The 24,145-nt window shown below is 32.7% G+C and overlaps 2 protein-coding genes across 3 annotated transcripts; both read left to right on the top strand.

Moving 5' to 3' along the window:
* The first annotated feature begins 852 nt into the window (after nucleotides 1-852).
* On the top strand, nucleotides 853-3,230 carry LOC130946592 (uncharacterized). Of its 2 annotated transcripts, none has more exons than XM_057875388.1 (4): nucleotides 853-1,335; nucleotides 1,592-1,784; nucleotides 1,938-2,034; nucleotides 2,778-3,230. In XM_057875388.1, exons 1-4 carry the CDS (start codon nucleotides 1,019-1,021, stop codon nucleotides 3,098-3,100), a joined length of 930 nt encoding a protein of 309 aa, XP_057731371.1. In that variant the 5' UTR covers nucleotides 853-1,018; the 3' UTR covers nucleotides 3,101-3,230. The 2 variants fall into 2 exon arrangements, with proteins under 2 accessions (XP_057731371.1, XP_057731370.1); XM_057875387.1 differs by having other exon boundaries at nucleotides 2,775-3,230.
* Nucleotides 3,231-8,216: 4,986 nt separating this feature from the next.
* On the top strand, nucleotides 8,217-10,428 carry LOC130946017 (organelle RRM domain-containing protein 2, mitochondrial-like). The gene is made up of 4 exons (XM_057874701.1): nucleotides 8,217-8,440; nucleotides 9,287-9,355; nucleotides 9,494-9,597; nucleotides 10,035-10,428. The coding sequence occupies exons 1-4, from the start codon at nucleotides 8,284-8,286 to the stop codon at nucleotides 10,119-10,121; spliced, it is 417 nt and encodes a 138-aa protein (XP_057730684.1). The 5' UTR covers nucleotides 8,217-8,283; the 3' UTR covers nucleotides 10,122-10,428.
* Nucleotides 10,429-24,145: the final 13,717 nt, after the last annotated feature.

Below are 24,145 nucleotides of genomic sequence, written 5' to 3'. Positions count from 1 at the left end.
TTATTACATTTTGGCCAGCATGTAATCAGCAGAGAAAGGTGAGCCATTGGATGAAATCTCACACCAATCTCACACCATCAAATCATCATTAATGGCTACCAATCACAAATGTTACTGGCCCCTAGCATTGCTCAATTTTAAATAACCAACAATCACATAGCAAGTCTTAACAATATCTTAAAAAACCAACGATAACATAACAATAGAAATAAAATTATAGATTAGTTAAAATAAATAAATAAATCAAATCATATTTTAAATATAAAACATCTATTAAATAATAATAATATATAAAAAATATAAAAATGTATAACAAATTGAAATATGTTATAAGTATAATTGTAAATATAATAATAAAATAATAATATTATAACACATTGTGTGGTTTGAATTGAATTAAATCGGTTATGAAAAGTAGATCTAAAATTCGATCCAGCGGTTTACAAAAAATAAAATCAAATCAAATTTAAATTAGTACAATTTTAATTAATTTTTTATTTAAATTAAGTTAGATGATCCATTTATTTTAAGGAAAAGTTTAGGGGCCAGCAGTTTTATTAAATTTTGGCCAGCATGTAACCAGCAGAGAAAGGTGAGCCATTGGATGAAATCTCACATCAATCTCACACCATCAAATCATCATTGATGGCTAGTTGATAGCTAACAATCACAAAAATTGCTGGCCCTAGCATTGCTCTTATTTTAAATCAGTTTGGATTTGAACTCCGCTAATTGAAAGGGTTCGTGTGGGAAGGTATGTAGACTGTAGAGAACAAAAGCTGAAGACGCGTGGAAATTTCGGAAATTCAAAAGGTTGCACCGTACGGTAACACACTAGTGGAAGATCCAAGAATCTAAAACAGTAAATTAATTTCTTTACTCATGAAGAATTTCATCACAATAAAAACTGATTAAATCTACAGTATTAGATACATATACGGATTCAAAAACCAAGCTCTTTTCTCTCTAAATTCCGAAGCTAACCACCTTCTTGCTTTTTCATTTCACCGTCTTCATCATGGGCGGCGGAGCAGCAATAAGGTCAGCGGCCAAGGTTGCCGGCGGATTCAATGGGTTGTCGTCCCAGGTGGCGGAGCATTCACTGCGCAACGCGGCACGACATGTGCCGGAGGCGCTGTCGTCACCACCACCGCTCCTAGCAATGGCTGGGGACGTGGCGCCAGTTTACTCGTCGGCGCCATGGGATCTTGATGATTGGGTAGTGACCAACGTTGACAACACTCAGCCGAATGTGGAGAGAGTTGTGTTCGGTACTGTTCCGAGCTTCGAAGAGGCAAAAGCCGCCGCGTCGGAGCTGAAAAGTGCCGTTGAGAAGTGCTCTCTCTGTCTCTCATATATTTATTGAGTATATGCGTATTTATTTACATAACTACTTAGGCTTCTTCATTTTCTATAATCACAATACTTTTCAATATACAAATACAAAAATATTTTACACTAAAACCAACTACCAAAATTTAGGTGTAAATCCTTGTCTATTTATTTTTATATAAACCTGATGATATAGTTGTTACGAATAATGTAGTACATTATATTAAATTTATTTAATTATTTATTTTTGGTCCTGAAGGATATACCTGTGTGGGAGTTGTTCTAAATCGGAGTGTTCTTCTCATTCTGGAAGCCAGGCTTCATGGGCGTCTTCTCACATCAATGATAATCATTCTTATATCAACCATGACACCACTATTTCATTCCCTTCTGTCCCAATCAATGCTTTTCATCAGGCATTTCATTTGCTTAGCTCAAATCCCGAGGCACATGTATGTAATCAGTGATTTTTTCTTTTTGTATAACTTTAAACACGACTGACGATCAAGGGCAATGAGGATCTAAATAAGTATTCTTTGAATCAGTGTTTGTCCTTCATTTGTTGCTAACAATTGAACCTTCACTTGTCTTTTGGCCTTAATCAGAATGTTGTAGCTTCTATTGCTTCTGACTCCAACGTGTGGAATGCTGTCATGCAAAATCCAGCGCTCAAGGATTTTTTCAAATCATCACTCTATGAAGGTAACGTATAATCACACTAATCCCTCCTTCTCTTCCTTTTTAATCTGTCATTTTTAAATACTCTGTGAATTAAAATATTCACCACTTTAAATTAGTATATTAACAATTATCATATCTAAATATAATTTATATGAAAACAATAAAAATTTACTAGGCCAAGTAACTATAAATCAAACGACATAGTCTTCTCTCTTTATTTAGAGGTTTAAGTTCGAGTCTCACTCCTAACTTAAAAAAAAATATCTACTAAAAGTTTAAAATATAATTAGAGGTAACATATATTTTTCTCTATTTTTGACCTTTAAACTAAGTTTTAATTTTATTTCAAATATCTTGTTCGGTTTTATTTAGGATTTTTTTTAATTATTCATTTTCTTTATTATTATCATCTTTTTTAAGGTAATAAAAATAATTGTTATTGTGGTTATTTTAATAGTATCTGTAGTAATTTCCGAGTGAAATTGATAGAAAAAAAGATAATAATAAAAAATAATATTTTTGGAAGAAAAAATATTAACCTTAACTAAAGGATGAAAATAGTATAAAATAAAATATTTATGATAAAACATAATATTTTATATTCTAGAAATGCAATTAAGATTTAGTTCAAATGTTAAAAATAAAATTGTACTTTACCCAAAAAATAAATAACAAATATTGGAAGAAATATTTAATATATTCTGGTACATTTTTTTATGACTAGCTAGGTAGATATAATACAAATTATATTTGTGTTGTAGCAGCTGGTGTTGAAGAGGGTTTAACCCTTAATGAGGAAATAGAAAAGTTACCTGATTCTGACTTAGGGAATGCCCTTGTTGATTATATGAGCACCATGTTGAACAAGGCTTCTATCACAGTAGCTGAGATGGTAACCAGCATGTCGAGTTATGTCAAGAACATTTTTAGGCCAATATCTGATGAGAAATCCTGTGATCATGCTTTTGAAATTACCACCACTACAGCAAAAGAAAATAATTTCATGAACCCTACTGTGGCCATGGGAGGAACTTTTATGGGATTGGCAATGCTGGTCATGATAGTTGTGTTACTCAAGCGAGCTTAATTAAATCTTTTTTTCTTGACTAAGTGAAAATGGACTGAGTTTTGGATGAAGTTTATTTGTAATAAGGTTAAAGAATTTAAATATTGAAAAGTTTTCTTAATTAAAAAAATATTTTAAAATATAATTATATTTTCCCGTAAATATTTTTTATAGTTTAGCAAAATAAATATAATTTTTTTTCTTTAACATTATATAGATTAGTAAAGAAATAAGTTGATACAGTAATAATTTAACAGCAATGCTAGGGGACTAGCAACATTTGTGATTGGTAGTCATCAACTAGCCATCAATGATAATTTGATGGTGTGAGATTTCATCCAATGACTCACATTTCTCTGCTGGTTACATGCTGGCCAAAATGAAATAAAATTGCGCGCCCCTAGACTTTTCCATAATTTAAATAAACTAATTAGTTGCCATCTTTGATTTAGGCAAAACTGAATAAGTTAGTTACTTATAATTATTTTCTTTATCAAAGAATAAATTACTAGCAAATTATATATTGTAAATAAATAAGACAATAAGAATTCAAGTTGATATTTATCAACTTCTCATATAATTTAATAGAGTTATTCTTCGCATACAAGCGATTAAAGCTTGTAAACCTTTACAAGTTCAATTAAAACTAACTCAAAACGCGCTTCGAACCATTCTTCTTCCTCTTCGTCTTCTCCTTCTTCTTTTCTTTCGTTTTTTGCCTTCTCTTTCTCCTTCTTCTTCTTCTTCTTGTTGCTGCACGTTCTTCTTCCTCTTACTCTTCTTCTTCTTCTTTTCTTTCGTTTTTGCATGTTCTTCTTCCTCGTCTTCTTCTTCTTCTTCTTTTTCATTTACGTTCTTTTCTCTCTGTTTTCTCGTTTTTTTTCGATTTTTCATGGTGAAATCGTTTTTGAAGAAGAAGAAGCAGCAGAAGATGAGGAGGAGAAAGAGAAAGAGTTCTGAATTATGCATAAGATGTACTTCAACAAATTTTGGGTGTATTTCTTAAATCCTTTGGGTGTAGTTTTGTAATCTTTTGGGTGTATTTCTGTAATCCTTTGGGTGTATTTCTATAATCGTTTTGGGTGAATTCCTGTAACCGTTTGGTTGTATTTCTGTAATCATTTGGGTGTATTTCTGTAATCGTTTGGGTGTATTTCTGAAGTTCCATTATCTTCAAAAGGATTATAGAAATACACCCAAAGGATTACGAAAATACACCCAAAAGATTTAAGAAATACACCCAAAATTCGTTGCATAATTCAGAACTCTTTCTCTTTCTCCTCATCTTCTGCTGCTTCTTCTTCTTCAAAATGATTTCAAAGCTTAGTTTCAGAAACCATGAAAATCGAAAAAAAAAACGAAGAAGAAGAAGAAGAAAAAGAGGAAGAGGAAGAGAAAAAGGAAGAGGAAGAAGAAGAAGAACCGTTCTGAGTGTAGCGCTGTGAAAACAGGAAAATCGAAAAAAAAACGAAGAAGAAGAAGAAGAAGAGGAAGAGGAAGAGGAAGAGGAAGAAGAAGAAGAACCGTTCTGAGTGTAGCGCTTTGAAAACAGGAAACGGTTGAATAACGCATTAAAAGGCCCGTATGTGTAGCAACTTGTAAGACTTGTAAGTCAAAAAGACTTGTATATGTAGCACTTCTCAATTTAATATAGTTAAATAAGATGATAAGACTCAAGTTAATATTTATCAAGAATGCTCAAAGCTAAATATTTCAGATATACAGATTTCCTACATGCAGAGATAGGAAGCGTACCGTCGTAGGGCTGGAGAAGTGTTCTTGAAGGGCGCAAGGTGATCGAGAAAGGCTTGTTATGGAAAATAGGCTCTGGCACTAATGTTCGCATCTTCCATGACCCCCGGCTCCCACCACCAGTGCCCTTTAATGTCCCTCAAAATGCACTCACAATCCCGCCAGATCTGCAAGTGTATTACGTTAGTGCGTTACTAAATCCTGATAGAAGTTGGAATAGAAATCTGATTGAGTCGATTTTTTCAGTTGATATATGCAATAAAATTTTTTCAATCAAATCAACAGAGGGGGAAGATGAAGTTAATTGGTGCTGGACAACATCTGGTATATATGAAGTTGGGTCAGGATACAAAATTGCTTATGAATTCTTTCATTCTCCTACTTCATTGAGGCCCCAGAACATACACAACAGAGTCTGGAATAGCATTTGGGAGTTGAAATTACCACATAAAATTAAGATTTTTTTATGGAAAAGTCTTCATGAAAAGCTTCCAGTGTTGCAACAAGTCCACAGCCGGTTCGCATTCACTCTTGCCACTTGTCCAAGATGCATGTTGAAGGCTGAATCAATTTCTCATGCTTTGTTCCAATGCCCCCTATCTTCAATAATATGGAGACTAAGCTTAATAACCCCTGACCTATGAATGAGAGAAGAAGAGGCATTTTTCAATTGGTGGCAACGAGTCTTATCCTGGGCAGCGGCTCAATTAGACGGTAGACAAAAGACCCTCCTCATAGCGGCGCTGTGTTGGAGCACTTGGAAAACGAGGAATCGGTGTGTTTTTGAGAAGGTAATAAGCCCAGCACCAGAGATAGTGAAAGAAGCCAGCAATTTAGTGCGTGAACTCGTGAGCCATACCTGATGCTACTAATTTTCTTTACTCTTACTTTACTTTTCTTTAAGCTCTTAGTTTTTCAGTCACAGTTGGTGATAAATGGGAATACCCAATTCTTTTGTACTTCCTTATGAAAATACTTTTATTTTATATTAATAAATAACATTTATCTTTGAGAAAAAAAGTTAATATTTATTAATTTATCATATAATTTGATAAAAATAAATAAATTGTAATTTGTTTTAATTTGTATAAAATTAATTAATAAAAATTTGAAAAAATTAGTAAAATATTTTATATATATAATATTTTATGAATTTTCATAATATATAAAAAATAATTTTATCACTTAGTTATACTATTTAAATTTTTGCCAAAATTATTTAATTTAATTCTATCTATTTTTTGTTTACAAGTTTTAGTTATTATTCTGTTCCATCAACTTTAAGTCTTTAATAACTATCCTTAATTTCATAGACTCAGCAATTAAAATTGAATTGAATACAAAATTGAAATATAATATACAAAAGTATACTTTCTTCTATTATCATTTAAATTGAAAAATATAGAATTTTTTATTTAAATAAAGAAATTCCGCATTGTGAAAGTATCTGTCCATAGAGTACTTATAGAAATTATCTTCGCCCCTCTAATTAACTTTTTATAAATATTAGCACAAATTACAATAATAAATTAAGGGGTAAAATTTTATACAAATTCGCTAAATCAAAATTTATTTTCTGAATTTATTAATACACATTTATACGTAGTTTGAACCAGCCTGATTCAAACTTTATTTTTACATAATTCGAACCAGCTGAATTCGAATTATACACAAACACATACACACATTAATTCGAACCAACTGGTTCGAATTATACACAAACACACACACTAATTCGAACTAGTTGGGTTCGAATTATACACTTATTAAAAAAATTAATAATTTAAAAATTAAAAAATATATTTTATTTTATACATTAAAAAAAACTAACAAAATATTTAATTACGAGACTTCTTTAAAATATTAATGAGCTATCAATTCGAATTTCATACAATACTCTTTTGTCTATTTTTAATAGTTTATAAATATTTTTTAATAAATTTTTTAAATAAATTTATTTAAATTATACTACAAAAAATATTTGATCCTATGCAAAATAATTTTAAAAAATGGCTTAAAAAATGTTATGAGTACTATAAAAATTTGTAATATCTTAATGACTTAGGACATTAAAGAAATACTCTACATAGTCAATAATAATTTAGAAATTAAAGAAAAATGTTTTTATCATGTATTTACCTAAATCACTGGAATATTACAAACTTTTATAGTACTCATAACATCTTTTAAGACATTTTTTTAAAATTATTTTGTATAGAATAAAATATTTTTTAAATTGTTTTATATGGAATAAAATATTTTCTTTCATTTCTAAATTATTATTGACTATGTAGAGTATTTTATTTAAAATCTGAGTACATGCATGTATTTACCTAAGTTACTAGAACGTTACAAATTTTTATAGTACTCCTAATATTTTTTAAACAATTTTTTTAAATTATTTTGCATAGGATCAAATATTTTTTGTAGTATAATTTAAATAAATTTATTTAAAAATTTATTAAAAAATATTCATGAGCTATTAAAAATGGACAAAAGAATATTATATGGAATTCGAATTGATAGTTCATTAATATTTTAAAGAAGTTTTATAATTAAATATTTTGTTAACTTTTTTTAATGTATAAAATAAAATATATATTTTTTAATTTTTAAATTATTAATTTTTTTAACAAGTGTATAATTCGAACCCAGCTGGTTCGAATTATATAAAAATAAAATTCGAATCAAAAACTATATATAAATATATATTAGTAGATTCACAAACCAAATTTTGATTTCGTAAATTTGTGTAAAAATTTTCTCACATCGACTTATTTGAATTTTTTATCCTAAATATTAGCTAAAACTGGCACCACGTTATGATAGACTTTCCATAAGAACATTAATACCTGTTAAGGGAACAGAGGTGAATAAAATAACGGTTTCGTTAGGAATCAATTAGGATGTAGTTAATTAGAGTTAATTAATTAAAAAATAGATCTGTTGTAAAAAAAAAATTTATTATCTTAATTTTTAAATTTTTAAATAAAAAATATAAAGAATTAGCTTGAGTTAGTTTCTGTGGTAATTGACTCTCCAAATTTTTTTATAAAATAATATCAATTTTCATTATTCTAATTTTTAAAATTTTAATATCAGAGATAAAAGAAATTAGTTTAGTTGGCCTATACCGTACTTAATCCCCTAAATTTTTTCAAATCATACAGTGAGCAATCAGAATACGGCTCTTAAACTTGTTTTCATTCTTTCATCAATTTTTGTGGTGTTGGATAAAACGAGTGAATTAAATAAATCAATTTTGAGATTATTATTGATTAAGAAGGTGTTTAGAATACAGTAAAATTATAATTAATTAATTTTAAAACTAAATTCTTTTATTTAAAAATGAATAAAACATAAGAATCTAAAAACATTTTTACTCCCCAACGGCAACAATAACATTGCTTTTCAGCTTAAACCGTAACTACCAAACATCCCAAACCCTGCCAATGGCTTTGAGGGCGGCAGCGGCTACAGCTGCGGCGCAGCCTTCGTCGCGCGGTTTATGGCGGCTGCTCTCGAGCCGTTCTGCTTATCCGCCGTCGACTACTGCCGCAGTGTTTGCTCGACAGGCGGTGGAGCCCAAATCCTCCGTCTTCGTTTCCGGTATGTATAATGTATTACTTCCTCGTTGATTTTGAGCTCAGAAAAATTCAAAAAAGAAAATTAGAATTTCGCCTTTCAACTTTTATTTTCATAAGTTTGTCAATCAGTAATTCAACTCTGCGGCTCTGCTTTGCGAATATGTTTTTTGTATTATATGCCACATGATTATAATGGTTCAATATGCCTAATTGGATTTAGGGTAAATTATACTAACTTCCTTTTCCATGAGATAGGTGATTGGATTCTTTGATTTAGTGTTTAGGAGAGACTAGTGTATAATTTTGCAAATAGAATGGTGTTTGTATGTAATATTGCGTAGCTTGTGTGGAGTTCAGTGTAATTTAGACTAGTGAGGGCTTATAGTTGTACATAGTTATTGTTTTCAGCTATAATATGGGTTTTGCTCGCTGATAATATGATATATGAGTGATGATTGATGAGGAACTAACTAGTAACTTCCAACTAGCAAGTGTTGGCATTTTTGCGCATAATTTTAACCGAAATTGCTAGTTTTTGGACTTTTAGGGTACTTGTTTTCGACTCATTTGATGTTGGAGAAGGATTTTCTAGAAAGGGAACTTAAATATTTCTCATGTGATGCTTAATCCACTCATAATTACTCAGTACTCATTAGTTCTGTTACTTACATTTATGTGTTTTTAAATTTCAAATACCAAGAGAGATCTTCAGCAGAGTTATCGTTTTGAATTTCTTATTATTCATACTTTATCAGTTAAAAATGAGTTGATTTGGGTTATAAAATCTTTATCTGGCCTGCTTGGCTAAATCCTTTTCTCTTTGACAATGTCAAATGTGTTGAATTTCTATGTATCTTTAATTTTCCAGGGCTTAACAAACGGACGACATCCGAACGCCTACTCCAAGAATTTTCTAAGTTTGGCGAAGTTGTTCGCAGTTTGTCCTCTTCTCATCTCTAAGTACTAAGTAGATATAACTTTCATAGTGTTCTGCTTTTAACACTTTGACATCTCTGTTTTTTTTTGTTTCAAGGATCTGCATAATTCATAATGGTTTCGTCTGTGTTGTTTTCAGCTAGGGTGATGATCGATAGAACAGGTTGTTCTAAAGGGTACGGCTTTGTACAATATGCCACTATAGAAGAGGCTGCAAAGGGCATCGAAAACATGAATGGAAAGGTATGCTGGATTAAGCCTCTATGCTTAAACCTGTGATATATGGGGGGAGAATAAAGAATTTGTTGTTGATAACATCGTTGTTGCCTTACCTCAAATGAATGCATGCATATTTCATACAAATTAGGTTCCAATATGACATGTATTCGTGATACTAAGTGCTAATGAATGTGGCAACAGAATAATATCTAGAAGATGAAAAGGTCAAATGTCAACAATGCTTCCGTCATTCATGAAAGCATGGCTTTAGACACTTTCAAAAAACTTTTTGTAATGAGCTTTTTTTTTCTAGCTATTTCATGCTGATGTGATCTAGGAGCTAAGTTCCTCTTGTTAATTGTTCTGCTAGGTTGATCTCGCATTTTGCTCTTGATTAGCTCTTTCTTTGTAAGCTTATTTCTCTGGGTGTTTGCTAACTATTGTTTCCCCACTCTCTACAGTTTTTGGATGGTTGGGTTATATTTGTAGAGTATGCCAAATCTATCCCAGAATCTAGACAGCAATGTCCCCAGCATCTCCGGCAGTAGAGGTCCGTAATTGGCTAAGACGATAAACAGGCCAAATCGTGGTGGTTTGTATTGGTGCTTCAAATTCTAATTAGAAGCATTAGTTTTTGTAAAATTTTAGATTGTTGTAGTTCAATGGTTCTCTTTGGATGGCGTGATGTTTCATAAATTTGATTTGTAATATCATTTGGTTGAGATGAGAGCATAGCTAAGATGTTTTCATATTTTGTTCTGCTAGTTTTTATATAATCTTATACGCACACACACATGAGAAGAGGAAGAACATACACACACCATTATAACTTATAAGCTGAATCTGTTTCTTATATTAGTGAGGACTGTGTTATTGAATTTTTTATATATTGAACTTATTAGTCTTAAAAATTGTATATTATATTCCAGATGTTGAGCAAGTTTATTCCATCTTTTTTCATACAACAAAGCCTTCCATGAACGGATGAACCGATGTATACACAACTTCGATTAGTATCATTATAACCGGCAAAACATTGGATTCTACCTTAACTTTTGTTAACGAGTAATGCATGATGTCTAACATAGGGATGGCAACATGTATTCTACCTGTCGATATTTAACCTGATTCAACTCGATCGAGTAGAGTTGCTAATCTGATCCGCAACAGAAAGGGTAGGATTTTCGTGTAGGTCAACCCTACTTAACTAACTTATACCCTATATATGTATATGTTATACTTATATAAAAATATATTTTAAGTGGATATTGAACGAAAGATTTTTTATTAAATGCAAAAAATTTTTAGCTATTAAGAGAAAATCATTAATTGATAATTTAATACTTTTTTTTACATAAAAGTTAGATCTATTTTAAATTACGGAAAAGCTCTGCATACAAGCCATTAGGGCTTGTATGCTTTACAAGTTTATTAAACAATAAATTTAAAATACGCGCTCCTCCACCTTCGTTGATTACACGCGCTATATAATATGCCGCGTATATCTAACTTCCAAATTTAAAATATTTGTTTCCTTCTTCGTTTTCGTTATTTTGAGATTTGGTTGTTCTTCTTCTCGCGCGTCTTCCCTCATTCTTCTCCATCGATCTTTTCCTCTTCTTTTCTCACTGGTATGTTCTTCGTTTACGTTCTCTTTTTCTCTCTCTGCAACTCCAGCTTCGTTTTCTCTTTTGATTTGTTGTTTTCTGAAATCAAAGTTCGAACTCGTTTTGAAGATGATGGATCCTTCAAGCTCAGATTCTGCGCTGAATCCAGGCGATGTGGATTATGAATTTGAATCTAACGAAGTTCCTGAGGTTTGATTTACAGTAATTTGTATAGCATTGTGTAGTTTAAAAATTGCTGAACATTGTTTAATTACCTGGAATTTATAGCAGACGCTCGGGTGTAGATCAATTCTTCTTTGGGTGTATTTTAGCTATAAGTGTGGGTGTATATACACTTTACTGGTTTTTGTTATTTTAATTGAGTTGTTGTTGTTCAGGTGTATTATATCAGACATGATTGGGTGTGTTTTAGTTTTTTGACATGGTGTATTCTGCAGCCTGTGTATTGACAGTTTATGGCTTAAAGGTCATTCTGTAGTTGAATTGTTTCGGTTCGGGTGTATCATATTAGACATGATTGGGTGTATTTTTATCATATCTAGGGTGTATTCACAGTTCTGACCAGGTGTATTCTGCAGCCTCTCTCTGTTGTTGATGACGAGCTTGTTCCGAAGGTCGGAATGACCTTTACGACCCTTGAAGATGCCGGAAAATTTTACAGGAACTACGCCAAGGCTGCAGGTTTCTCTACAAGAGTTCGGTGCACAAATAGGAAGGGAAACGAGATTAAGAATCAACTGATTACATGTAGCAGAGAGGGAAAATGGAAATCTAAAATATCTCCAACCGAGAAGACCAATCCGACAGCCGGTTTAAACTGTCCTGCAAGAATTTATATACACACATTGAAGGATGTCGGTGCTTGGATCATTTCAAAGGTTGTCCTGGATCATTCACACCCCTGCTGTCCAAGCAAAGCAGAGATGCTCAAACAGCACAGGGAACTAAGCATGTCCATTCGTCGTACGATAGAGAATAACGACGAGGCCGGTATCAGACTAAGCAAAACCTACCAATCATTTGTTGCGGCTGCCGGGGGTCACTGCGAGTTAAACTTTATCGAAAAGGACGTGAGGAATTACATTACCAGGGAAGTGTGGAATGTTTCCGAACAAGAAGATGCAAAGGAATTCGGGAAATATTTGTTACGAATGAAAGAGAAGAATCCGAATTTCTTTTTTGAGCTCGAACTCGAGGAGGATCAATCGATTAAGCTGGCTTTTTGGGCCGACGCAAGAAGCAGAGCCGCGTTTGAGTATTTCGGAGACGTCATTTCATTCGACACCACTTACAATACAAACAGGTAACAAAATGTCCCTGTTTATGATGCTAAATTAATTTATTTTTACGAATCCGCAGCAGAGGTGTATATTGGCTGTCTCATTGGGTGTATTCGAAGCATTTGTTGGGGTGTACCTAATGATTTTGCATTCTGGACCATGGTAATTCGTTTCAGGTATAATTTGGTCTGTGGTTCTTTTGTCGGGGTGAATCACCACGGTCAGTCAACACTTCTCGGATGCTCTTTGATGAAGAACGAAGAAATTGAATCATTCAAATGGTTATTTCAATGCTGGCTTCGTTGCATGGGAGGAAACGCTCCGAAAGGGTTTCTCACCGATCAGTGCGCATCAATGAAAAGGGCTTTAGAGTCCTGTATGCCAACAACAGTTCACCGCTGGTGTATTTGGCACATCATGAAGAAGATTCCAAGCAAATTAAACGGGTACAAGGGACATGCCGATATCAAACAACAAATGAGCCATGTTGTTTGGAACTCTCACAGCAAAGACTCATTCGATAGGAATTGGAACGATTTTCTGGTGAATTTTGGTCTTGCGGACAACAAGTGGCTTTCAGGTAATGTGTTTTTAAAATCTGCAGCAGAGGTGTAAATTGTAGGATCACTCGGGTGTATTTTACTGTGTGTGTTTGGGTGTATTATGCAGATCTGTACGAAGACCGTCACATATGGGTTCCTATCTATCTGGACCACCACTTCTGGGCAGGGATGAGAAGCACACAAAGGAGCGAGAGCATGCATTCATTTTTTAACAAGTACATCACCCGGAACAGCTCGCTCATTCAGTTCGTCAAACAGTACGATAATTACCTCGGAAGCAGGGAGCAAGCAGAGAGAGAATCAGATGCTGCAGATTTTCATACGGTCATACCGTGTGCAACCAAATCCTCCATCGAAGCTCAGTTTCAAGATGCGTACACCCACGCAAAGTTTAGGGAAGTCCAAGCCCAATTCAGAGGAAAGGCGAATTGCATCACCAGATTAAAGAATTCCGCTCTAGGCTATTCAGTATACGAAGTCGGAGAACAAGTTTCCAGCTCAATATTCGACAAGTTCACGGTTACCTACGACTCAGTTGCAGCCGAGGTAAAATGTCAATGCTTATTATTCGAGTCGAGAGGGATACTGTGCCGTCACGCACTAAGCGTTTTAAGCTTCGAACAAGTAAGCCAAGTGTCCCCTAGATACATACTGGAACGATGGAGCAAGAAGGTAAAGAGGCGACACACACACATCAAGAGCAGCCACGACGAGCCACTAATGGAGCCAAGAAGCAAGAGGTTCGACCAATTGGTTTTTCGTTCGCAAAATATTTGCGAATTTGCCTCCGAATCGGAGGAGCTGACTGCAATTCTGCACCGTGCGTACGATAACGTCATGGCCGAGATGGAAGCAATAAAAGGCAAAAGGAAGGGGACATCTTCTTTATCCCACGAAGACGCCAACTTGGAATCCGTTAACGAGCTTCAAAGCCCGCCAAGGATTCGAACAAGAGGACGTCCAAAAACAGGCTAGGTTCAAAGCTGGAGAAACAGATTGCAAATGCCACAAAGAAGAAGAAGACGAAAGTTTAAGCGAGGTAAATGTAATGTTCTTTAAATTTGTGGCGATTGAGTTTATTTTTCTAGTTAATAGTTTAGCTAATGCGTGAGTGTTATATTCAGATAAACCTGTTTGATGCTGCATCAGCGGCGCATTCAAGTTGCAGCCAATATCAGGGACAAGTTATAAATTATCAGTTCAGGGTACCAGCAGCAGGGGATAACTCTTTGGGTGTATAGTTATAAAGAGTATGGGTGTAAATCACTGTTACTTTTGGGTGTATTTTTGTTAATTGACAATTTACATATAGACACATATATAGATACATATAGAACAAAAGCTGTAAAAATTCACAGGTTATGGGCGTATATTTCAGTTGATGTTTTTTTTTATATTTTAGTACATGTAATTCATTCATTTTGAATACAGCACAGACAATTGGGCGTATATTTTATTCAACCTCGGGTGTATTATTAGACTTGCGTTGGGTGTAACAGTTTATAATATGCGTATGCTTTGACTTTTTGCTTTATGTTTTACCACCTGTAATACAGTTTTTGAATACATCACAGACAGTTTATCAGCACAGATAGTTTAACTATGGGAAAAATATACATGGAATAGAAGTTGTTGATAAATGGCAAACATTTAAATCATTTGTTCAATTTACAAACTACCCAGTTTCTATATCAGCAGAATTAATCTGACAAAATGGACTCAATAATACAGAGGATGGCTTTGACAGCCTTATGGCACTACTCTCTCTAATTGCCCGATCTCTCTGTGTATTCAACTCACTGAATAGTATCCAGGAAGCATACTCCACTCTATAGTGGTCCACCTCCTCCTACAATTAAAAAGTATGTTATGTTTAAACAGAAATATTAATTCAGTAAAGTAATACAGAGTTATATAGTTCTAAAGACAGTTACCTGTGTCCAATTATCCCATTCATACTTCCCCTTTTTAATGTTTTCCGGCTCTATTAACTCAAGCCACTTCATTACGTAGATAGCGCAGTCATAGCTGAAAATGAAGAAAATAAATTACAAATCTCATTTAGGAAAGTTTAATGTTCAGAGTCACAAATTTATACCTTGTTTTTTGGCCTGAAATTTTAACATATGGTGCTTTAATTTTCTTCTCCTTCTCGCCTTTCTCGAGAGGTTTCCCGCCGGCATATGTTATCAATCTTGAAAATACATATCCCTTAAATACCAAAACAAATCAGTAATACACCCGAATGAATGGACAAGACACACCCAACTTAATATGGAATATACACCCAATTGAATATGGAATATACACCCAACTCAACTTTCAAAATAGACCTATCTATTAAAGTAAAGAAGACAGAGGAAGGATCATCACTTCCCAAGTTCACAGCCGGTAGTCTAAACAGATTTCATGTTATTCAAACGAAATATACATCCAACTTAGTAAACAAGATACAACCAACTTGATCCACAAAATACACGCATATTGTTTCACAGAATACATCCAAATCATGATAACAAGATTTTATTAAATAATAAAGCTTCTTACGTTTCAGAGGACACATAGCGACCTTCTGTCGATCGCAGGTCAGCCTGGTTGTCCCTGCAAAACAAGATACAATTATTAGCAAACAAAAGACACCAAAATCTCAAATACACAGCACAGCAAGACATACCCCTCTGCAGCAGATTTATGAACGTTTTCCCCTAGCAATTCATCAAGTTCGTCACTTGATATTTCATATGTCTCACTACATTCATAAAATAAGACGTTAACAAAAATAATTACGATAAAAGACCGTAGTATAGCTTACGAGGTACTGTACCCGTAAAAGTATTGATCTTCTTCAGGAGGTGAATCCTCCACAACTACTTTTTTCTTTTTTTGTGGTGTTCTGGGTGGAAAAAAAAAACAGTACCAATCAGAAATAAAAAATTAATTTTATCACAGAATATTAATGAAAGAAGTGCTTACTCTTTTGGTGTTGTTTTTGTTTTTTTTTTCTTTTTCTTCTCCTTCTTCCCAGGTGATGATTCTTCGCTCCTATAAGTCAATAAAAGACACCTCAGTTAATACACAAAATCTTTATAAAGAAGCCAAAAGAAAGGAGTAATAATTTCAGGACATTACTCATCACTTGGTTCAGATTCAGATTCTGAATCAGAATCTGAGTCCTCTTGCCTCTGCTTTCTTTTTCTTGAGTCCATTCTGCAGGCAAACAATTGTCATTTAGAACATACTAAAAATACACCCAAATGGATTCACGAGATACACCCAACTAAATATACAATATACACCCAAAACAGCAAACGAAACACACCCTGCTTAATAAGCTACATACACCCAACGTGGACAAACAAAATACACCCAAACCGAAAAAGAAATTACACCCAAGTATCTTACTTTTTCCCCTTTTTGCCGGAGTGTTTAATTCCCGAATCCTCCGAGTCTTCTTGAGCCTCAGACTCAGAGGTAGAAGTGTCACTGTCAGTAGTTTCTGTCTCCGAAGACGATGTTGAGCTCGCCTTCCTTTTTTTGTTTTTTTTATTTCTTGTTTTTTTTTGTTTTTTTTTTCTCATTTTTTCTTTTGTCTCTGCCAAATTCAGAATCCCCTGAAACATGAGATATTTTAGTTAGCACCATTCGGGTAAATAAAATACACCAACTTATTATGATTACTCACCAAAATTTTCTCTCTCTCTGCATTCATTCTTTCCACCAACTGCTCCTTAGTCCAGTTGGCAATCCATGGCTTTGGTGGTCTTTCAACCCTGTTCTTGCCTTTGTTTTTTGAAAGATGAAAGTAGATTATCATCAGGGCGAAGAGGCAGCCATTGATTGCCTTCTTCTTCTTCTCTTGATAGTCTGTTATGCCCTTGATCATGAAGGTCAAAACATGCCCCCCCCAGTTTCTCTCCTCTATGCCGTCCATCTTAAAAATTGGGACCAGGTGCACGGGCGATATTTTGTTTATCGTCGTTGGCAAAAGGAACGCCATCTGTATGTAGAGGATGAATATCCTCTTGAACATCAGGCGTTCCTCTTCGTTGCCAACGCCGATGTCCATCATTTCATCGGTAAGACTTTTGAGGGTCTTACCCTGGAATCTTCTATAAATTATTTTGTCATCATCAGAAAGTTTCTTATAGTCAACTTTCTCAGGAAATAGATCTCCTACAAAAAGGAAGACAACAAAGCATCCAAGTCGGTTCAAATACACCCAAGCATCAGGTTAATATACACCCAAGCAACAACCTAATATACATCTATAATTTTGAGCTAATTACCTGTTGCATTGATGCCAAGCGCATCACCTATTTTTTTTGGGGTTATATAGAAAGAACCATATCCTGTCTTCAGTTTGTTCTCCCCAAGTTTGAAGTTGTTTGCCAGTTCCCTTAAGAGTTGGTGATCCACCCTCAGTGGTGGGATGTGCATCAACCCACCGAATCCAAGATCCCTCACAATCGCCTTCTTCTCCTCAGTCATGTTTCTGAACTTATCATTCAGGAGATGTGTGGCACATTTCAGGTCTTTAGTTTGGTTTCTTGCTGCCATTTTCTCTGAAACTAAAAATACACCCAAAGATATCAGTAATATACACCCATATATATATGACTCAGATACACCCATTGATAACAATAAGATACATTCATTGATAACAGTAAGATACACCCATATATATGAGTCAGATACACCCAAAGATATTCGCAAGATACATCCATTGACAACAGTGAGATACACCCATAGATATTATTCAGATACACCCAAAGATGTCAAAGAAGATACACCCATTGATTACAGTGAGATACACCCATAGATATTATTCAGATACATCCATATAGATATCAGACAGATATCATTCAACCATGCTTCAATATAAAGCCACATTACAAGGTTAAGCAGTTTACACCCCCGAATCTACGGAATAAACCCCCAAAAATCAACAAAAATAGCAGGAGAACTTAGAATAACAATGTAGAACGATGTAGAACTTAGAAGAACGACGTATAACTTAGAAGAACGACGTTTAACAAAGAAGCAAGAGTAATAGTAAACCCTAGAAGAACGACGTAGAAGAAAAGTAAAATATACAGTATTTTAATGGACTTACGTTGAGTATTCTTGGTTTGTTTTTTCTTCAGATTCTTCACAGAGAGGTTGATGGTGTTTTGATGTAATTTTCGAACTACGATTTCTATATTTTGAAACTTGATTTTCGCTCGAAAATGAAAGGGTTTCGTTGTTTTGAAAGTGCCTTGAGAAATGGAAGAAGTGGAAGAAGTGGAAGAGTCTGCCATACGTAACTGTTCGAATGTTGAGCGCGTGATTTTGACGCGCCATCTTATCTCTCTTCATGCGCGTGATTCGTGTTTGGACTGGGCCAACTTGTTTGCTTGTAGGCTTGTATGTGTAGCAGGCCCGTTTAAATTATTATCAAATTATATAATAATGTTGCATCTTTTTTGTAATCCGCGGATAGAATCGAATACCCGCAGATTAAAAATGGGTAGGGTTAGGGTTGGATCCAAATTCTATTCTATCAATTACCACCCCTAATCTAACAAGAGATGTGTGATTTATATTTAATTTTATTTCATATATTATATAATATATTGTATCAATTTACTTATTTTTATTCAGAAGATGTGGTGAGATCTACATGTGAAAAGTTGTACAATCTATTCGTTAACAAAAGTAGGAGTAAATTACTATTCAGAGATTATTTAAGTTTGACAAACAAACTATACTAAATATAGAAAGATGTATTCAGAAAAAACTTTAAAAATTAAATTTTGACGGGCTTTTTTCAAAATTGTTTTAAAAATATGCGATGATGTATAGAAAATACATGAATACTAGAAGTTCCAGCGTTTTATGCAAAAGTCATTGTGAGAGTAGTAGTAGCTACCAAGAAATGGTTAGCACAAGACAAAAAGCAAAAACTTAGGGTGCCAGCACATAAATCAAATTCAATGCTAGACACATCAAATATTTATGAGGCAAGTACATTACTTGGATTAAGTGATGATTGAACGCTCCCTTTCCATTTAGCAATGTGCCAGCACTATCGTTGTTGCTTTCATATCTAGCTGCATACTTTGAACCCGCCATTCCACGAGTCATTTTCTTAATTTTGTGCTTGAGTGAAACGGCTACGTGAAGTTGTCATGAGCCCTTGATTTAACACAGAAAATACAACATAACAACAACAACATGGTAGATGGAATCTTTCGTGTGAAAATTTTCTGTTGAAATTTCTTGCATAATCTGTATTAGATCTTCTTCATTAATACTCACTTTTGTTTTTTATTTAGTCAAATAACTTAATTAAATTCTTTTGAAAAATAAGTTTATTTGTTTTTTTAAACAAAAATACTTATTTTAAAAGGATAATGATAAAAAAAATTTTATTATAAAAAAAATTATTATTTTTAACTTTTTCATAAGCATTTTAAATATTGTACCAAACATTAATGTTATAGCTTTTTAAAAATTAAAAGTTAAAAAAATTATTTATGAACCTATTCAAATTGATTAGTGTATGAGAATTATTAAGAGAATAAGTTATTTTTGTAACCAATTCTAACCATTTTTTTCTTCTTATAACTCTTCTCCTTCTTTTTTTCGACTAATACTTTAGTTATCAATTTTTAAATTATTAAACCAATTTAATTGAACTTAGTTACTAAAATGACTTGGTCAAATAGCATTATTCCTATCGTATTTGCCACAATTTGTATCTAAATGCATCACATTTTCAAATGTATTTTGAATAACAAAATGACGTTTACCTTACGGGTAACATTTTAATTAGTAGGTAATGTTAGGTAGAAAAAAAAAACAACTGGAACTTACTTTACAATTAATGAATACTAAATAAGATAAATTATAGCTGTTTTTGACTGATTTTCTTTGGCTACCAAATATTTCCGTTAATTAATAAAGGTATGCGGCCTCAATCTTTGGTTCCAGATTTGATTTGGTCTAAAATTTGATTCGGACATAAAGAATATTTTTTGGGATTATGTTGCGAGTAAATTTGATCCAATTAAAATCATATTTTATAATTAAAATATATGCTTTGCATTGAAATTAATAATAAAATATGATTTATTTTTATACTTTAATTAATATTTATTTATATTATATGATATTATTTTTATTTTAAAATAATTTATTTTTATATAACTATTATATAATATTTATTAAACTCAATCTTCAAAGGTTAGATTTATTAATTTATTATATAAAATTTTTAAAATTATATACACTTAAATATGTATGAATAATCGATCTAATTTAATCTGGTTTATTTGGATTAATTTAAGAATAAATTTGGTGTTTTAAAATAAGAAAAGTATGGGAAATCAATAGAATATTTGTACAATGCGTACAATGGAGATTTATGGAGTATTAGAGATATAACTATTAGTGTTACTTCTTTTCATTAGCTTAAATCTCTATGATGAGTGGTATCATGACATGGTATTAGAGCTTTAGATTTGAAAAATTAAGAATTTTATTCTTGGTGAATTCCAAAATTAACTCATTATACACATGCTATAAATAAGACATTGGTTTTAATAAATCCATTTAGCTTAAATTTTGGTTTGATCTCAACCGTGTATCGACCAAACTTGTATTAAATTATTTTAATTTGTGGAGTAGATGCGACTCCTTTAATAAAGTTTGGCTCAGACTTTTCGACTCAGTGTGTCGAAACATTGCATAGAATGAATAACTTTGTTGGCACAATCTTATAAGTAAAATTTCTCAAGTGTTGGAATAAAAACACGATCAAACTGAAATATTAACTCGAAATGAAGTTAAAACTGGAAAGAAATAAGTAAATACTGAAAAAATAGTGAAATAAGGAATAATATTTAAAGAATTGAAAGCAAGACTGAAAGATAAACATGAACAAAGAAAATAAAAAACTCCTAATACTCTCATCACCTCATTGTTCTTCCTTGCGTAATTGCGTTAGTGTCACTGAAAATTAGTTCTCCAGATAGAGTTTCAGTGCATACGAGAGTTGCACAATGAAAACCCTTTTTATTTCATTGTTTCCATCCTCTATTTATAAGTGAGTATTGTCTTGGGTTCAAGTTTATCTATCTCACGTTCATGCTCTTCTTGGGCAGCAAGTAGTTCTTCCCCACGATCTGGATCTTCTTGGGGGATCAAGGTAGTTTCTCCGCATTCTGAACCTACAAGGCAATTAACTCACGTTTTAGAAGCAGTTATTTTTTTTTTAATGTCAATCTTATCCCATATTTTGAGAGACGATCGCTTGTATTTTAAGTACGTACATATTATACTATATCTTCCATTAGATTCATTAATTAAATTGTGACTAAATTTCCAAATCTAAATCTAATGAGTCGACGAATTCTCAAGAAAAGTACTCAAAAACCTCTTTCGATCTTATTTGCGGGTCAAAATCATTCTATACCTTCTGAGATCACTTTAACTTTTATTCAGGATGTCCTATCTTCTTGTGCTCTAGTTCGAAGTTTCGATCAGAATTACCCCTTATGAAAGCTAATTTCCTCTTTCCTTTGACCTGTGTGGCTCATTTCAACTCCAACAGAATCTAATAAAATATTTAAATCGAGTCCAGATTTAATTAATTTAGCTTGAATCGGTTATGTGTATCCTTAATTATTTTTCATTACCTTAATATTATCTACTAGCTAGATAGCCTAACGTGTATAACAAATAAGGATCCATCTCTAAAATTATATTGTCACTTAAAAAAAAAATATATCAGTAATCACTTTTAAATTAAGAGAGTAAAACTTACAAATAATTAATGTTACAAATTTAAAAATGATTAAAATATCACTTTACTACTTTACTAATATTCTCACTTTAGAGAATCTTTTTCCACCAAACATATATTTAGGGGTGGGCATGGTCCAGCCCGACCCGAAGACCCAGTCCGATCTCGAACACTTTAGGAATTAATTTGGTGTGATTTCATCGGATCTAAAAAATAGACCTGGTCATTATTTCAGATCGGGTCATCCAAAATCGACCCGATGCCTCAGTTATCATATACAATTAATATTTTGTGTTATTAGTAATGGATAATGGCTATTCTTATGTGAAATTTAAGTATTCTAAACCTTAATATTTTGTGTTATTAGTTAGTATAAGACTATAAGTTAATATTTTATATTTAAAATGCATAAGATTTTAGACTAATTAATACATAATATTGTGTTATTTGTATTGATTTAAATATTTGGTGTTATTAGACAATATTAGTATTGATTATGGTTATGCTTTAATTTTAGAGAAGAGTTGGTTCTTGTTATATTTTTTTAAATAAATTTTACCATGTCAAATAATGGTTGGAGTCTTGAAAATTTGGATATTTTTACATACTAGTTTATAAGAAGGTATCAAGGTAATGTAATGTTAACGGCCCGGTTTTACCCGGTATTTATCCGCTATAATCGTGGTTCGAAAATGTATAGATTTCATCGAGTTTAGAGTCGGATTTAGGTCAAATAAATAGACCCAGTATATATTTCGAGTCGGGTCTAGATCACATCAAACCCAATTTCACCCGACCCATGCACACCCCTACATATATTTATCTTTGATTTGTATTATAAAGATTTTACTCTTGTTTTTTAGTATTTGGTAAATTTAAGTATATACGGATTAAACAAGATCAAATCGAAATATTATGATTTTATTTGATTCATGTAATCGACTCATCCAATAGAATAATGCTTTGTTATAGTTTTTTTTAACTCCATTTAAAGGTTTGTCGCATGTATAAGGCAGGATTTGAACCTTCAACACTTATTTAAGCGGAATAGTGAGCTAACTACTAGACCAATTCAACTTGGTTAATGCTTTGTTATAGTTGATTCTTGAGGATTCACACATAGATGCAATTCCATACAATGACAAGTGACAAGTGACAAGGGACAAGGGACAGACGTAAACAATTAAGGCAACTACTCAAATGAAGATGCTAAAAACATCTTTTTATGAAGATTCTTGTGTTAAAAGTGTATTTTGTTTGTTTAGCCACACTTTAAAAAAAATAACACTTTTGTAACACATCAAAATCAAACCATACATTTCATCATCTAATGATAAAAAAGAAGCATCTTCATATAAAGACAATAGTAAAATCTTCATGGTAGTATCCACCAACAATTAATACTAAATGCACAAATGGACCAAAATGAAGAAAGGCCTATGAAATCAATTCCGGAATGTACCAATGGTTTGAGACCAATACCCTACTGCGAAGGCAAACTCAAGAGAGAAGATTCAAGTTAGTGAGAGCTACGAAACACTGGATATTTTTCCACTCGAGTGCTTTGTCACCATATTTGGTCGTTATTATGTGGTGAAGTGGAGCCTAACGAAGAATGACATTAAGCCATGAAATTGAATGCGGTTTCGTTTCTCAGCAGCTTCTAAGAATAAGACACAATTTCGCCTGCTATTTCTGTGTGGGCCTGTTGGGCCCAGAGTTGCCAATTTTCTTCCATAACACTAGGAAACAATAGAGTTTTCTGGATTGCAAAATTTGCTACTGACATATACCATATGATATATTGTGGTCGATATTGGGTTATCATTTATTTATGAATGTGCTACTTACTACCAGTCTGCCATGCCCCAGCAGCCAGTACAGGTGGGAAACACAACACTTCACTTTTTCTTTTTTTGTGTGGGGAAAGAATCTTTTTTTTTTCTCTTATTTTAATTTATTGACTTCTTATTTTCTTCATAGTGAAAATTTTCTTACATCAATAACAAATAAATTTAAAATGGCTCACAATAATTAAACTAAAAGGAATAATTCAAATAAAATACACTCATGAAGACTCAAGAATTCAAAATAATAATAAAAGAATATTATATATCATAGAACTTAATTTTAATTATTTTATTAGTCTCTATAATTTTACTAATAAATTTATAATAATTCTTATATTAATTTTAATTTTATAATTAAATTCTTGTGGATCCAAAAAATATTTATATTGACAAAATATTCTTCTCCAAATTAATCAAGATTCACAGTTAAAAGGCTAAATTCCTAATGGTTAATCTCCTTTTC

The sequence above is a fragment of the Arachis stenosperma genome, chromosome 8 (genome assembly GCF_014773155.1).
Source record: "Arachis stenosperma cultivar V10309 chromosome 8, arast.V10309.gnm1.PFL2, whole genome shotgun sequence".
Classification (NCBI taxonomy): domain Eukaryota; kingdom Viridiplantae; phylum Streptophyta; class Magnoliopsida; order Fabales; family Fabaceae; genus Arachis; species Arachis stenosperma.
Note: the sequence above shows the minus strand (reverse complement) of the source record. Positions and strands in the feature narration are given on the sequence as shown.

Excerpts from the sequence above, each read along its gene's own strand:
- LOC130946592 (XM_057875387.1), top strand. The coding sequence starts at position 1,019 with ATGGGCGGCGGAGCAGCAATAAGGTCAGCGGCCAAGGTTGCCGGCGGA. Across the intron at positions 1,785-1,937 it reads GCTCAAATCCCGAGGCACAT|AATGTTGTAGCTTCTATTGC; the intron begins GTATGTAATCAG and ends GGCCTTAATCAG. Across the intron at positions 2,035-2,774 it reads CAAATCATCACTCTATGAAG|CAGCTGGTGTTGAAGAGGGT; the intron begins GTAACGTATAAT and ends TTTGTGTTGTAG.
- LOC130946017 (XM_057874701.1), top strand. The coding sequence starts at position 8,284 with ATGGCTTTGAGGGCGGCAGCGGCTACAGCTGCGGCGCAGCCTTCGTCG. Across the intron at positions 9,356-9,493 it reads GTTTGGCGAAGTTGTTCGCA|CTAGGGTGATGATCGATAGA; the intron begins GTTTGTCCTCTT and ends TGTTGTTTTCAG. Across the intron at positions 9,598-10,034 it reads TCGAAAACATGAATGGAAAG|TTTTTGGATGGTTGGGTTAT; the intron begins GTATGCTGGATT and ends CACTCTCTACAG.